Source organism: Halteromyces radiatus (genome assembly GCF_025201355.1).
Source record: "Halteromyces radiatus strain CBS 162.75 chromosome Unknown BX664scaffold_2, whole genome shotgun sequence".
Taxonomy (NCBI): domain Eukaryota; kingdom Fungi; phylum Mucoromycota; class Mucoromycetes; order Mucorales; family Cunninghamellaceae; genus Halteromyces; species Halteromyces radiatus.
This window is the reverse complement of record NW_026251688.1, coordinates 1,799,166-1,813,576: the sequence shown is the minus strand read 5'-3', so window position 1 is coordinate 1,813,576 and position 14,411 is coordinate 1,799,166. Positions and strand designations below refer to the sequence as shown.

At 32.4% G+C, this 14,411-nt stretch overlaps 4 protein-coding genes across 4 annotated transcripts; 1 reads left to right on the top strand and 3 right to left on the bottom strand.

Annotated features, from left to right (window-relative positions):
• Positions 1-883: 883 nt before the first annotated feature.
• On the bottom strand, positions 884-4,729 carry BX664DRAFT_364051 (chitin synthase; the record flags this gene model as incomplete). The annotated part of the gene is made up of 6 exons (XM_051548404.1): positions 884-1,416; positions 1,453-2,045; positions 2,123-2,414; positions 2,512-3,419; positions 3,519-4,109; positions 4,200-4,729. 6 exons carry the CDS (start codon positions 4,727-4,729, stop codon positions 884-886), a joined length of 3,447 nt encoding a protein of 1,148 aa, XP_051403068.1.
• Positions 4,730-6,882: 2,153 nt separating this feature from the next.
• On the top strand, positions 6,883-9,878 carry BX664DRAFT_292004 (HAD-like domain-containing protein). Its single transcript, XM_051541969.1, has 11 exons — positions 6,883-7,023; positions 7,092-7,160; positions 7,279-7,370; positions 7,441-7,587; positions 7,721-8,019; positions 8,087-8,190; positions 8,265-8,330; positions 9,083-9,235; positions 9,327-9,476; positions 9,534-9,629; positions 9,701-9,878. Exons 1-11 carry the CDS (start codon positions 6,945-6,947, stop codon positions 9,727-9,729), a joined length of 1,284 nt encoding a protein of 427 aa, XP_051403067.1. The 5' UTR covers positions 6,883-6,944; the 3' UTR covers positions 9,730-9,878.
• A 79-nt stretch (positions 9,879-9,957) lies between these two features.
• Positions 9,958-13,265, bottom strand: BX664DRAFT_292003 (Pkinase-domain-containing protein). The gene is made up of 16 exons (XM_051541968.1): positions 13,168-13,265; positions 13,019-13,076; positions 12,902-12,932; positions 12,607-12,735; positions 12,458-12,536; positions 12,256-12,355; positions 12,149-12,157; positions 12,027-12,059; positions 11,930-11,961; positions 11,753-11,797; positions 11,624-11,671; positions 11,355-11,540; positions 11,137-11,282; positions 10,799-11,063; positions 10,368-10,727; positions 9,958-10,258 (listed from the first exon to the last, which is right to left on the bottom strand). Exons 1-16 carry the CDS (start codon positions 13,168-13,170, stop codon positions 10,118-10,120), a joined length of 1,665 nt encoding a protein of 554 aa, XP_051403066.1. The 5' UTR covers positions 13,171-13,265; the 3' UTR covers positions 9,958-10,117.
• A 542-nt stretch (positions 13,266-13,807) lies between these two features.
• Positions 13,808-14,410, bottom strand: BX664DRAFT_67302 (uncharacterized protein). The gene is made up of 3 exons (XM_051549690.1): positions 14,166-14,410; positions 14,043-14,107; positions 13,808-13,940 (listed from the first exon to the last, which is right to left on the bottom strand). The coding sequence occupies exons 1-3, from the start codon at positions 14,305-14,307 to the stop codon at positions 13,875-13,877; spliced, it is 273 nt and encodes a 90-aa protein (XP_051403065.1). The 5' UTR covers positions 14,308-14,410; the 3' UTR covers positions 13,808-13,874.
• Between the last annotated feature and the right edge of the window lies 1 nt (position 14,411).

Sequence of the window (14,411 nt, the reverse complement as noted above, 5' to 3'; positions counted from 1 at the left end):
AATCGAATATGTAGAAAAAATATGAACCTCTTAAAATGGTAGGACTTGGAGATCATGCGCTTGTACAATGTGAATCATTTCTCTTTTGTCCATCTTCTTCCAAAACAAAAGAACTCCGTTCCTTTTTGGTGATGAAACGTTGTCCTTTTCATTTTTTTTTTCATTTTTTTTTTTGTTATTTTTATTTTATTTTTCAATTTCCTTTACATCCAAGATTCCCTTTATATATGAGTATATGTATATATACATATTCAATAAAGAGAATTAGTTTAAACCCAATAAAGTCAACAAAACTAGTGTATTAGACTGATTGACATAAGACTCCTTCAACTCTTTTTTCATTTTAAACTAAACCCTTCTCACTCTCTCTCTCTGATAAATTACCGGGAACTTGCAACAAAGAATAAAGTGGTACAACTACCATATATAGATCATTTCTTGTACCTCCAGTTTGTTCTACAAGAAATAAAAGTAGTGATTGTAGTACACTACATACTCAAAAGAAAATAATCATCATAATAACAACTAAAAGAGTTTTTTTTTTTTTTTCGCTTCTCACCGATAGTCAACTTTCATTAACATCATCATCATACGACATCTATGTACATATATAGACTCGGTCGAAATCATCGGCTAAATGGTATTTAACGCTTTTAGCAACTCATGCACAGAAATTGCCATTCAGGTCAGACACATATACATACATATTTATAAAATAAAGAATCATCATAAATAAAACAGAACTATATATAATCAACAATATTACATCAGTCTCCTTTTTTTTTTATTTTTTATTCTTTATTTTTTTTCAATGGGAATGTAGATCATAAAAAAAAAAGTATAACTAAACTATAACCAACACTAAAAGTTTCTACAGTAAATCCTATTGTCGATGAGGTGGAGGAAGAGGACGATCCGCCATATCAGGTATAGTGTCGGTTTGATGATGAGGTGCAGGGTCAGCCCACGTAGTAGTAGTTGTACTAAGCCATTGGGGGTGTGATCCTGTCGTCATGGTAGGCGATAAATAGTGCCGTTGTTGTTCTGGAGTTGGTTTAGCAATCATATTAGTTGTTGCTGTTGTTGTTGTTTTATTGATTGTTTGTAATGGTGACTGAGCTCGTTGAGGAAGTGGTTTATTTGATGGTAATTCACTATGATAATCACCACTGTTACTGTTGTAATGGTTGTTGTCACTTTGTAATGATCGTAATCGAATACCATTGGGTTGTGAATGTTGATCATGACGATACGGTTGTTGTTGTTGTTGTTGTTGTTGTTGTTGTTGCAATGGAAGGTCACTAATGTCACCATCAGTATCTTGACTATGAGTCAAAGGAGCATCACTACTACTTGATCCAGCTGAACCAGTTTTACTGCCATAATAGTTGTTGTATCGATAGTTATTGTTGTTTCCTAAAACATGTTCCTTAAAGATATCCATTGTGCTACGAGGTCGTTCCATAAAGCGAGGCAAAGGCAAGTTGCGTTCCATGGCGATTTGAATACGTCGGTCTTTCTCATAATCACTCCACTTTTTCATGATAATCTTGGAACTGTCGAATTCACCATCCTTGTCACCATGACCTTTAGCTTCTTGTTTCTTGTCCGAGCCTTCCACTTTACGTGTGTCACCCCATGAGAAATCATCAAAATGCCAATACGCATACACCGGCAAAACAAAATTCCAAATGGGTAAAGAAATCAGGTACACAAGCATCCAACAGACATATACCACTTTTCGACTTGTCATCACAATTAGGACAGCAGGTAAACCAAGAATCAAGGCCAATAAAATCAATGGAAGGACAGCAGGTTGTCCAATACACGCCATGATCACCAAGTACAATGTAAACGAGATAGCTGCAGGTAAGGCCAATGTGCCAACCAGTTCCATAAATACCACAAATTGCATCGAAAAACAAAATGTTCCACATAGATCATGTACAAACAGTAATTCCATCAAGTTATGAATAGTAGAATTGATCCATCGTCTTCGTTGAGAGAGTAAAACTGAAAAAGTATCAGGAACAACCGTTTTACACCTATGAGGAATTAGAATAATAAAGTAAGAAGTTTTGATACAGTTTTTTTTTTTTTTTTTTTTTTTTTTTTCACTTACACAGCTTGTGGGACAAACATCATCTTTCGATTGGGGAATGTTTTAAGCATTAACGTCGACAAATACCGGTCTTCACCAAGGAGCAGCAAGTTCTTTTTGTGTAAGGTATCCACCACATTTTCAGAATAATGTTCCACAATATCAGGATTGGCAAGGATGGGTACATAATGTCCAGGTGGACCTTTCGGACTCTTGATACGATACATACAGAAACATCCAGGCAAACAAGTCACAATACCAAAGATGGATTCAAATGCTTTACTTTGATGATGTGAGATATAATATTCAAACACTAGAACAAGAAAGTAAAAAAAAAAAAAAAAGGAAGGAATATAAGTTATATGTACAATCATAGCTTTCCTTTTTTTTTTTTAAATAATCATAATTACCTTGAATCATTGTGACCCAACTATCCATTTTGTTTGCAATTTTTGTTTCACCACACATGCCACTAATTTCAGGATCTTTGACTGCACAACTAATCAAACGTGACAGCGCATCGGGGTAAAGCTTGGTATCAGCATCCACCATCAAACAAATTTCATATTGATCAGGAGGAACACCAGTAACACGCCATAAAGAATTGAAAAATTCATATTCCATCGTCGTCATACGTTCATCAAACATCACCTTTTGCATGAATTGCATCAATATGATCTGGGAGTCACGCTTGCCTCGATTGCCGGGTTTCTTAGATGTTGATGCTTCTTCAGGAGTTCCACATTTCACGATAGTAACCATAGGTACACGTTGTTGTAAGGAAGGATCAATGGTATTGTCATCGTACTTGTAAAATCCAGCATACACCTTGGCCATGTTATTACGTCGACTACCATCAGCAATGGCTACATAATGAGTTGCTCGAACTTGATGTTCAGGCATAACAAGATCACGCATCATTGAAACACAAATATCAGGAGTAGATCGACTATTTCCAGAACCAGTAATGATGCCATCACAAATCACCAATATAACCTTGTGAGAGTTAGGATAATCACTTGTTGCAATGGAATCCAAAGTTGTACGTAAACCTTCCTCTCCTTCAGAATAACAAGTCACCAAGCAAACTGTATGAACCAAAGGAAAGTTGAAAGGCATATAATCTGCTGAAGGTTGACGAAGAACGCGAGGTGAAAGAGGGAATGGACATGGTACACTGCCTGAAGATGAAGAATCGCCACTATTGAAATCGGAGGATATGGATGATCGTCTAGGACTTGATTCACCAAAGAATCTGACGGAAGGTGAGGAAGAACCAAAATATGTTGATTGTCGAGAAGCAAAACCTTCTAATGCACTAAATAATAATAATAATAATAATAATAATAATAATAATAATAATATAAAAGAAAGAAGGTTAAAAATATTAAAAATCACTCTTTTCTTCTATTCATACCTAGTCGGAGTTTTCCATACAGTCGTAGGGACCTTTTCAGTATCAAACCTTGTAGAGCCAGCTTTAGGTTGAGTAAACCTAGATGTTTGAGGGAAAAGTGATTTGCGTTTATTATTCATATTGTTGCCAAAGTACATGCTGTTAATCCTTGGTTTACTGAGAGGACCTGATGTTGACATATTCTGTGCCCAGTTTTCAATTTCTGCTTCACGTTTCATACGTGCCGAATAAGAGCTTCCTTCCTTGAAGTTACCAAGTTTCCAAGATAAACACCAGCCAAAGATCATAGCCAAACCGAATTTTGTACCGATAACACCAAGGATTACCACCAATGATACATAAAGTACAATATCTGAACTAATACATCCAATACTAAGAGTATCCAAAGAACCCACCTTGATAATAGCGGATAAACATCGAGCTTCTTCTATAAATTTCGAACCTTGGACCCTATTCGATGTGATCAAATGACTGATATCCTTTCCAGAATATTGTTCAGGAGTTTGAATCAAGTGTGAGATCAAGCCATTTGCAGGTATATTCCAAATATTGGTAGGTAGTGATTTAAGTAATTCCAAATTCAAGATATCCCTAATGATGATAGTGATGATAAATTTGAGTAATTCAGAAATAAGATCCTTTTTTTTTTTTTTTTTTTTTTTTTTTTTTTTTTTTTTTTACCCATTGTATGCGACCATATTTTTGGAGGATTTAATATTTTCCCAACTATAATATACTCTTGCAGCCTTTGTCAATGAATGCTTGTTATTAGGGACACCATCTCTAACAAATTGGTGGAACATGGAACGAGCGGCGGAAGATAAATGACAACCCGAAGTGTTGGTAAAAGTAGCTGGATCAGGAGCAATGGTTTGATTTGGATTGAAGAGGCGACAAGGGAAATAAATTTCAGGTACATTGGATGGATTCTTGGGAGTCAAAACGTTGGAACAACCAGCAGTAGATTGATCTTGAAATAAAAAAGTAGCATCATAACCACCAGCATTGATAGGAGGGTATAAAATGTTGGAAGAAGCATTGATATTAGGAGGAGCAGCAGGATGACCATTCCAATCAGCTAATAAATAAGCCCAACCGTTGATGATCAGATAACCAGAATTAACTTGACCACCTTGAACACTAAGTGGTGGAGTCGGACAAACAGCTTGAGTAAAACCAAAGGTAAGAAAACCAACAAAGGCCATGATCATCAAAATAAAGGATAATAAACCAATCTTTTCACGCCATGCTGTTTGAGCAGGACCTTTTGGAATACCTAAATTTATATCCCCCCACAGAATTATAATGTAATGTAAGTTAATAAATAAATAAACAAAAAAAAAAAAGATCAGTTCTTTTTTTATTTTTACTATTTCGGTGATAAACAACAACAACAATATATGTCCTTACCAAAGACGCCAAGAAATGCACCAGGTATACAACAGGTCAATAAGCGACAATAGGTTAACCAAGGATCTGGTAATCTTTCCCAAAAAGTTAAAGGTCTTGACAAATTAATAGCACCTTCAGTTGATTCATATTCATATTCATCTTCTTCAGTATCTTTATCTGTGATTTGACCATGAGCTCCTTGTCGTCTTGCTATTGATGATGGTTTTTCCCTTCCTAGAATACTTTTACCACGTCGAATAAGCTTTGAAGATTGTCGTTCTAATCCATCAGTTGTAATATTGTTGATATTATTTTGTCGATGATGATTAATACTTGATCCTCTTTCTAATCGTCGATGAGATGGAACCCGTCCGATCTGTTGTTGTTGTTGTTGTTGTTGTAGGTCCAGTTCGTTTTGTTGTAATGGTTGATTACCTGTTGTACTTGGTGCTACTATATCTTGATTGGCAGCTCGTTGACGATAATAATATTGTCGATGATTTGCATCTACTCGTTCACGTTCAGGTCGTACAAGGGATTTCTGTCGTCTAGGTGTCCTTATTGTGCCGTCATTATCCATACTAGCGTCCCGTCGACTAAAACGAGATGACGTTGATAAATTACGATTCAATGCACTTATAGTAGTAGCAGTTGTTGTTGTTGTTGTTGTTGTTGCTGTAGTGGTATGGTCCATCAGTCAATCAATGTGTATAAGGAGGTAGATGTATATATATGAAGGAGGAATGAGATTGTGTGGGTTGTGATGAACAAAATATAAAAAAAAGGTAAAAAAAAAAAAAAGTATACAGAATATATTATAGATATAAAAAGAAGGTAAGAAAAAAAAAAGCAGTTAAGGAACCGACAAATATATTTTATGTATATATAAAAAAAGAATAAAGAGAAAGAGAGTCCGAATAAATTTCGTATAAATTGAAAGATAAAATAAATCAAATCAGTTTCTCATTTGTGTGTGAAGAAGAAAAAAAAAAAAAAAAAAAGAAAATAAAAAGAAAAGGAAAAACTAACTTTATAAGTGTAACCAAGGAAACGATTGACCTCCTTTCACACATTCAGTAGATATCTTTTTTTAACAACCGATATTTTGCTTTTTCTGCTAGTTTGACTATACTCCTTCAATACTCCTTCCTCCATTCCCCCCCTTTTTTTTTTTCTCTTATACCAACAATTTCTCCTTAACTCATCATATTATATACTGTACTTTATATAGCTTTTTTTTTCTTTACACTGATAATTAGCCTCTGATTATAATGTCTAAATTGTTTATAGTTCTTTTTTTGTCCCTCCAATCATCCCCAGTTTGTGTTACCTTTTGGATCTTCCTAATCTAGTCTTTCATTCTTAACCATCATTTTTTATTTTGCTTTAATTTCATTCATATAAATAGTTTAGACGTATTCCATTTTAGAGCATTTCTTTTTTTTTTTTTTTATCTAACTTTCTTCTAAAATAACAGCATTTTACGCCATGATTTCATCATCATCATCATCATCATACAGTAAAGTACTGCATTGGTCAATAATAAAATACAATGTATATCGTTCATTAGGATCAATGAAGCTCTTTTTTTTTTTTGTCTTTACAATTTAAAACAAGTATAATTATATCATCTATTGATATTCCACGTTTTTTTCTTTTTCTTTTTTTCTTGATATTTGTACATATAATAAAATCAAAAAAAAAACTTTACTATTCTAGATTTTCATATCAAGAATGATTTAGCTGGGTTGTAATTTTCTTTATCTTCTCCAATGAGCGTGTCCAATGATGCTCATGCGATGATATCGATTGATTGATCGTTGTCTCCTATAATGGATAATGATGATGGGATGATAAAAAAGATTAGTTTGATAGTCATTTGATCAAGTGACATGTTTATTAACAAAGGAAAGAATGATTTGAAGCAATGGGCGGAATACGAAATGGATGGTTTTTTGTTTACTGTTTTCATCTCTGCTTTCATTTTTCCCTTTTTCTTTTCTTTAGATTTTTTCACTAGACTTCAGGGCGACAATGACTAGAAAGCTAATCAGTGCTCAAGAACACGAAGAATTCCTGGATAAGTTTGATAATTACCTCTTTGACTGTGATGGTATGAATTATCTCTTTTTCATAAAAAAAAAAAAAATGTACTATACTGACGTATTCGTTCTATTACAGGTGTACTTTGGCATGGTAATGTCCTTATTCCTGGTGTCCTTGAAGCCATGAAAAAACTACGTGAAAAAGGTAAAAAAAAAAAAAAAAAAAAAGGAAAACGTGATTAGATACATATATATATATATATATAAAAGGCACACTCATATTATTTACTGACAAATTCTAAATCTTTCTTTTCTTACTGAAGGGAAAAAGATCTACTTTGTCACCAATAATAGTACTACCTCAAGAGCATCCTTCCTCAAGAAATTCGAACGATTGGGTATACAAGCAGATATAGTATGTGGAAAATGACACCTCTACATCAACTTTGAATACAGAAACCAACACTGACTTTGTCTCTCTTCAGGAAGAAATTTTTAGTTCTGCCTTCGCTACTGCTTCATACTTGAAAAACGTATTAAAATTTCCTGAAGATAAGAAGGTATATGTCATTGGTATGTCTGGTATTACTGAAGAACTGGCCCATGAAGGTATCCAAAGCTGTGGTGCAGAAGTAAGTATAATTTTTGATAGTTTTTTTTTTTTTTTTTTTTTTTTTTTTTTTTTTTTTTTTTTTTTTTTTTTTTTGTTGGGGATGATTGCTGATATTGAAATTGTGTGCCTTCTATGTGTTTAAATGATAATAGGCTGACAGTGGATTGATAGACAATGATCCTATTCCTGATGATCCTTCTATTGGTGCTGTGGTTGTGGGATTAGATACTCAAGTCAATTACAAGAAATATGCCAAGGCTTTTACCTATCTTCGAAACAATAAAGATATTCCATTCATTGCCACTAATGAAGATACAACTTTCCCAATTCATGGCTCTCTTCATCCTGGTGCTGGTTCCATTGCAGCTCCTCTTATCACCGCACTAAAACGACGACCTGATATTGTTCTTGGCAAGCCTGCTCAAAACATGATGGAAGCTATTTTTGTTCAGTAAGTTACTTTTTGAAATGATAGTTGATAGTGATCGAAAACATTAAATTGATTTCACTTTTTTTAGGTACAATTTGGAAAAATCAAGAACATGCATGATTGGTGATCGATTAGATACAGATATTGATTTTGGTTTGAAAGGTGGTTTGGAAACCTTATGTGTTTTGACAGGTAGAGTAATTGAGGAAAAAAAAAAAAAAAGAGGAATATGTTATATAATATACTTATTCTATAATACTTTTTAGGTGTGTCTTCTGAACAAGAACTTTTGGACCCTGAAAACAAGATCAAACCAACTTATTATGTAGATAGTTTTGCTGTGTTTGCAGATTCTCATAAATAGATAGTGTATATGTTTTAGTATATATCAACAAATAAATTTCTTTTTTTTTATATGATTAAATGGATACAAAAAGGATTAGATGAATGCTGTTGGGCTTTTGATGTTTTACTTTTCTGTTGATCACATCTTCTCCTTCTACAGTGATAAGGTCAACACTCTGCATTAACCAATGAAAGTCTATCAAATCATCCTTCACAACAACATTCATTTTCTTTTTTATTATATCAAACAAAACGACGACTACACATTGTTGATTTCAAAAAAAAAAAAAATAAACGATTATATATTATGCAGGTGATTTACTTCAATAACCACCACTGAATAAATAAGCCTTACTTCTTGTAAGCATGATACCAGCCAATCAAAAGTACCGCTACACTTCGTGTTTTTAAAAAAAACATCATTTTTCTCCGTCGGGTTTCCTCCTTTTCTTTCTTTTTCTTTCCATATCTATTTTTTTTTTATACAAACACATCATGAGCCCTAGTGTAAGTAACCATATTATATAGAACAAGCAAATAGTTTATTTATCTTTTATTCTTTTTTTTTTTTCTTCATTATCATCTAAAGAACCAACCTACCCAAGAACAACTCGATGGTAAATAACCCAAAGACGTGATATTTACTTTCATCTTTTTTTTTTTTTTTTTTTTTTTTTTTTTTGTAAGATGAAAAATTTTCATTGGTTATTAATATCTCTTTTTTTTGTTTGAAATGTAGAATGGAAGGAAGCCTTCTCTTTATACGATAAGAAGGGAAATAGTACCGTATCTTCTACCAATCTTGGTGATCTGTTACGTGGTCTCGGACAAAACCCTACTCAAGCAGAAGTGCGAGAATTGATCAAGTCTGTAGGTGGCAGTGATAAGCAAGGTAAACAAACAAATGAGGGATTCTTTTGTTCAATAAAAAAGAAAGAAAGAAAAAAAGATACATTAACTGGATATTTTTTGTGATTGAATAGAGGTGGATATTGACTTTGGTACCTTTTTGACCATTCTCACTCGTCCAGATGGATTCAAGCCTGCTGGATCTTCTCAAGAATTTATTCAAGGTTTCCAAGTTTTTGATAAGGAAGGTGATGGCTATATCTCTGCTGGTGAACTTCGTTATGGTAAAAGAAACATAGTGAAGTTATATCAAATTTGACTGATTTATTTTTTTTTATTAGTCTTGACTAACCTTGGTGAAAAACTTTCTGATGAAGAAGTCGATGAACTTTTGAAAGAAGTCGAAGTTGGTAAAGATGGTCGTATCAACTATGTCGGTAAGTTTTAGTCACATCCATCAATAACTATATCCTGACTCACCTTGTCTTTTTTTTTCCCTCCACGTTAGACTTTGTCACTTTGGTGTTGTCCAACTAGATATTGTCTTTTCTAAAATTTCCCTTACTACCATCCTCTTTATCTAGTTATTTATTATACGTTTTTGAATCCCCCCACCTGTTATCCTTTTTTTGTTTGTGATCAACATTATTTATTGAAATAAAGCTATTGTATACCGATCAGCAATTCATGATTTATTTGTTTCTATTCATTTATTTCTTCTACTTTTTATATATATATTTTTTAGTGATAGAATCGTTACTTATCGTCATCATCATCATCATCATCAAGCCATCAACGGTCAATTAGTTTATTTCATTTTTCAAAGGTATATAAATATATATAGGAAAGAGGATCAAACATAGACTAACTAACTAAGTAACTAAGGGGCACAAATGAGACTATCCTATATAAAAATCAAAAATTTTTATTCTGTTCGTAATATTCTATTGACTTCTTCAAATAGGACTTGAGTTGTTCCAGGACATTCTCGTTCAGCGACTTGGAAAGCTCTTCGTAGTGATTCAAGAGCGGCCTGACTCTTATGATTGCGACATCCAGCTTGTAACTAAAATAAATAAATAAATAAATTAATCAGTGAATATCAATCACTAATTTCTTTTTTATCTTCCTGTTCTTCTCTCTCTCTCTCACTCTCTGTCTGTCTGCATTGTTACCTTGGCTAGCATAGGAGCAACGGTATCACGTAGAATGGTATCACTTTTGATGGTGCTAATACTTCTTGAAGAAGGTGTTCTTGGAGGTAACCCAGCAGGTATGGATGTATGCTCATGATTATTGTTGCTATTGTTATTATTGTTGTTACTGTTGTTATTGTTGTTACTGCTGTTATTGTTGTTATTGTTGTTACTGTGGTTGTTCCCATTGTTGTTATGGTGATTCATATGAGTAATTATAGATTGTTGCTGCGTCTGTCGGGTATACTTTTCAGCGGCAGCACGCACCGTGTTCTGATTCGATGTGATGGTACCATCCAATTGTTGTTGTTGACGAACAGTCAGATTTTGCACAGCCGCCTACCGTACAAGAATATACAGAAATAAAGTTTAATCACTAATTATTTTTACACACTATAAATTCCACTTACGTTGATATCGTTGTTACGTGAAAGGGGTTGGACTTGATTCTTGCTTGTGACTTTTTGACCATAAGAACTAGAAGCAGTAGAAGCATTAGAATTTGTAGTAGAAGTGTTAGTGGTTGTATTGACATTTGGAGGAGTATAACCACCGATAGAATATCGACTGGGTGTTGAAGGTAAAACTGATTGCACTGTAGTAGACCGTGGTGGAGGAGGAGCTGATTGTCTGACCGTACCAAAGTCCCAACCATCACCATCCTCTAAATCACCACTATAAAAGTAAAAGAGAAAAATATTATTAATGGATATCATATGATTTAAATGTCAAAATATAATCCACTTACTTTCCATCTTCGTCTGAAGAGTCACTACCTTGTCCGTTGCCTTGATTTTTCCAATGATGATGACGTTCAATCAATTCAGTAAGATATGCTACCTTTTTGCTGGTTTTTATGAACTTATGTTTGAGTAATTCTTTAGCAGAAGGTCGCTAAAAGTAATAATAATAATAATAATAATAGTCAATATTTTTTTTTCTCTTTTTTGTGAAGTAGTTTCTTACCTGAGATGCATCCTTTTGAAGACAGATACTGACAAATTCTTTGAATGCTTTACTATAAGGACCACTAAGAGTAGGAGGTTGATTTTTTGGAATAAAGAATAAGACCTTCATAGGATGAATATCTGCATAAGGAGGTTCGCCTTTCGCTAATTCAATAGCTGTAATACCAAGTGACCAAATATCAGCCTTATTGTCAAAAAAAAAAAAAATTAAAGGAGGTTTAGTTTTGTATGGTCATTTGGAAGGATTTTTTTTTTTTGATTTCTTACCTTGTAGTCATAACCAGATTGTTTAATAACTTCAGGTGCCATCCAAAACTAATACATATATATATATATATAATCAATTCAGATTGAGTATATTTTATTATTTGGTTAAAATGAGAAGAAGATACTTACAGGAGTTCCAACAAAAGTATTCTTTTTCGTCAAAGTTGCCGTGATCTGTGTAAAAGGAAATAATAGTAATATTAAAAAAAAAAAAAAAGGAGGCTGAGTGAGTTTGAACAAACGACATCTTTACGCACAAAAACACACGCACATATATATATTCCCTTTTATCTCATTCTACTTTACCTGACCAGAGACACCGAAATCAGCCAGTTTGACTATGAAATGAAAGAATAGGTGAGTATCAATGATATAATACCGGATGACAGCTCCTAGTTCTTACCTCCACCATCAGAACTGAGCAATATATTGGCCGCTATATAATGAAAGAAAGAATTTATATAAGAATCCAAGACAAGGAGGAAGGAAGGACATGACCATTTAAATATCTATTCTTTTTATTACCTTTTATATCTATAATTAATAATAATAATAATAGTAGTAATAATAAGTGGAGAGTGAAAAAAAAAAGGTTCAGGTTTTGACGATTCATTTGATATTTTGTGTTTTACCTCGATGTAATTTGCCTTCACCATGAAGATAATCTAATCCTTTCAGTAGTTCTCGAATGATAATGGCAATGTGAGCTTCAGAGATAGCCCCGGATTTCATCTAAAAGGAATAAAAAATAAAAATAAGATCCTCTAAATGATTAACCCCAGATATCTAGTATATTAGGTATGAAAATACATATGATTTTCTTTTTTTCCTTACCAAATCACTACAAGATCCTCCATGACAATATTCCATAATAATCCATAATCCAGTACCCTTCAAAAAAGATCCATGATATCTTGATGATGATAAAAAAAAAGGAATAAGTATTGATAATCTTTATAAGTATTTATATGTCATTACTTTACTTTGTCACAAAAGAAGAATCTAATTGAGATAAAATGGCAATTTCTTGTTGAATATCATCGATTTCATCTTCTGCACTTTCTAAATCAATGATTTTGATGGCTACCGGTTTATTTGTCTTGATTTCAACCCTATAAAGTGATATGACGATATTAGTATGATAAAAAATCGCCCCTCTTTTTTTTTTCATTTGCCAATATCAACATATGTCATGACTCCCATATTCCCCCTATTTTATTTCTTTATTATAAAGAAAGAAAGAAAGAAAGAAAGAAATAAAAAAAATCCATATATTACCCTTTGTAAACTTCACCAAATGAGCCCTTGCCTATATGCATAAAATAATATTAAAAAAAAAACATTAGTTAAAGATCAAACTTCTTTTTTTTTTTTTTCCTTATTTTGTTACCATACCAATACGTTCATGTTTGCGATAATATGTCTCTGGATCAGTAGAATGCCTTGTAGAGTTCTATATATATATATAAGAGTTCATATCGTTTCTTTATTTCTTTTTGCTCAATAGTGAGTTCTTTTTTTTTTTTTTTTTTTTTTTTTTTTACCATTATGAATGTAAATATGTATATAATCTGACAAACTTAAATGTCAAAAACAAAAAAAGATAAAAATAAAATAAAATAAAATAAAAAATAGGTAAAAGAAGAAAAAGAAGACAAAAAAGAAAGAAAAAAAAAAACAAGAAAAAAATAAGTAATATATATAAAAAGGGGGAATGAGCGGAGGAGAATCCAAGACAGAAAGAGAAAAGGACACACATTCCATAAATGGAGATGTAAAAACAATACATTTTATTATTCAAACGTGTTTTCAAAAAGTTTTTTTGTCGGGTTCACAAGAAAATAGTTTCGTGATATTATGAAATATCAAACTTTCCCAAAATGGATAACGCATTACCACTTTTTTCAGATTATCATCTCCAGAGAGTATGTCAAAATACATTGATTGATGATTGATGATGATGATACAGTATTAGTTAAAATAAATATAAAAAAAAGAATGGATATGTTGACTAAATATATATATATATATATTATTTTATGTTATTCAATATATTCAATGGAACTACTGTCACTTCCTGTATTCAATTTGGATTATGCGTTTCAACTTCTTTTTTCTTCTATCATCTATTTTCTATCCTTACTATATTTTTTATTTCCTATTTTTGCAACATCTTATTTTCGAATTTCATCATTTATTATTGAATAAAAGTGTATTCAACCTGTTTACAAAATTTCTAAACCCATACATATCAAAATAATAAACTAGCTGCCAAGTCAATATTACCACCAGACATTTCTAATGCATTGATTGCTTCCTATTATTATTATTATTATTATTATTATTATTATTATTATTATTATTATTATTATTATTATTAGTAAAAATAAAATAAATAATTAAAAAGATAACATTTTACCTGCCGTGACATGCCTAAATTCGTCAATGTTTTGATATGTTCTTCAGAATATTTTGATGATGTATCTATACATTGAAAAAAAAAATGAATATTATCTCCAATTGACTACCAGCTCTATATTACCAGCTACATGGCTTGTTGCTGTCGTTGTTGTTGTTGGTACTGCTGTTGGTACTGCTGTTGTTGCTGCTGCTGTTGTTGCTGATGTTGATGATTCAGCATTCTCTGCTGCTAGTGGACCAGCAAAACGAGCTTCTGTTGGCATTTCATCTTCAGCACTTCCATGAACCTAGAAAATCAAACACGTATTTCATATAGATATATATATCAAATTGAATTTTTATAAATGATATTACTTACTTCCATCAT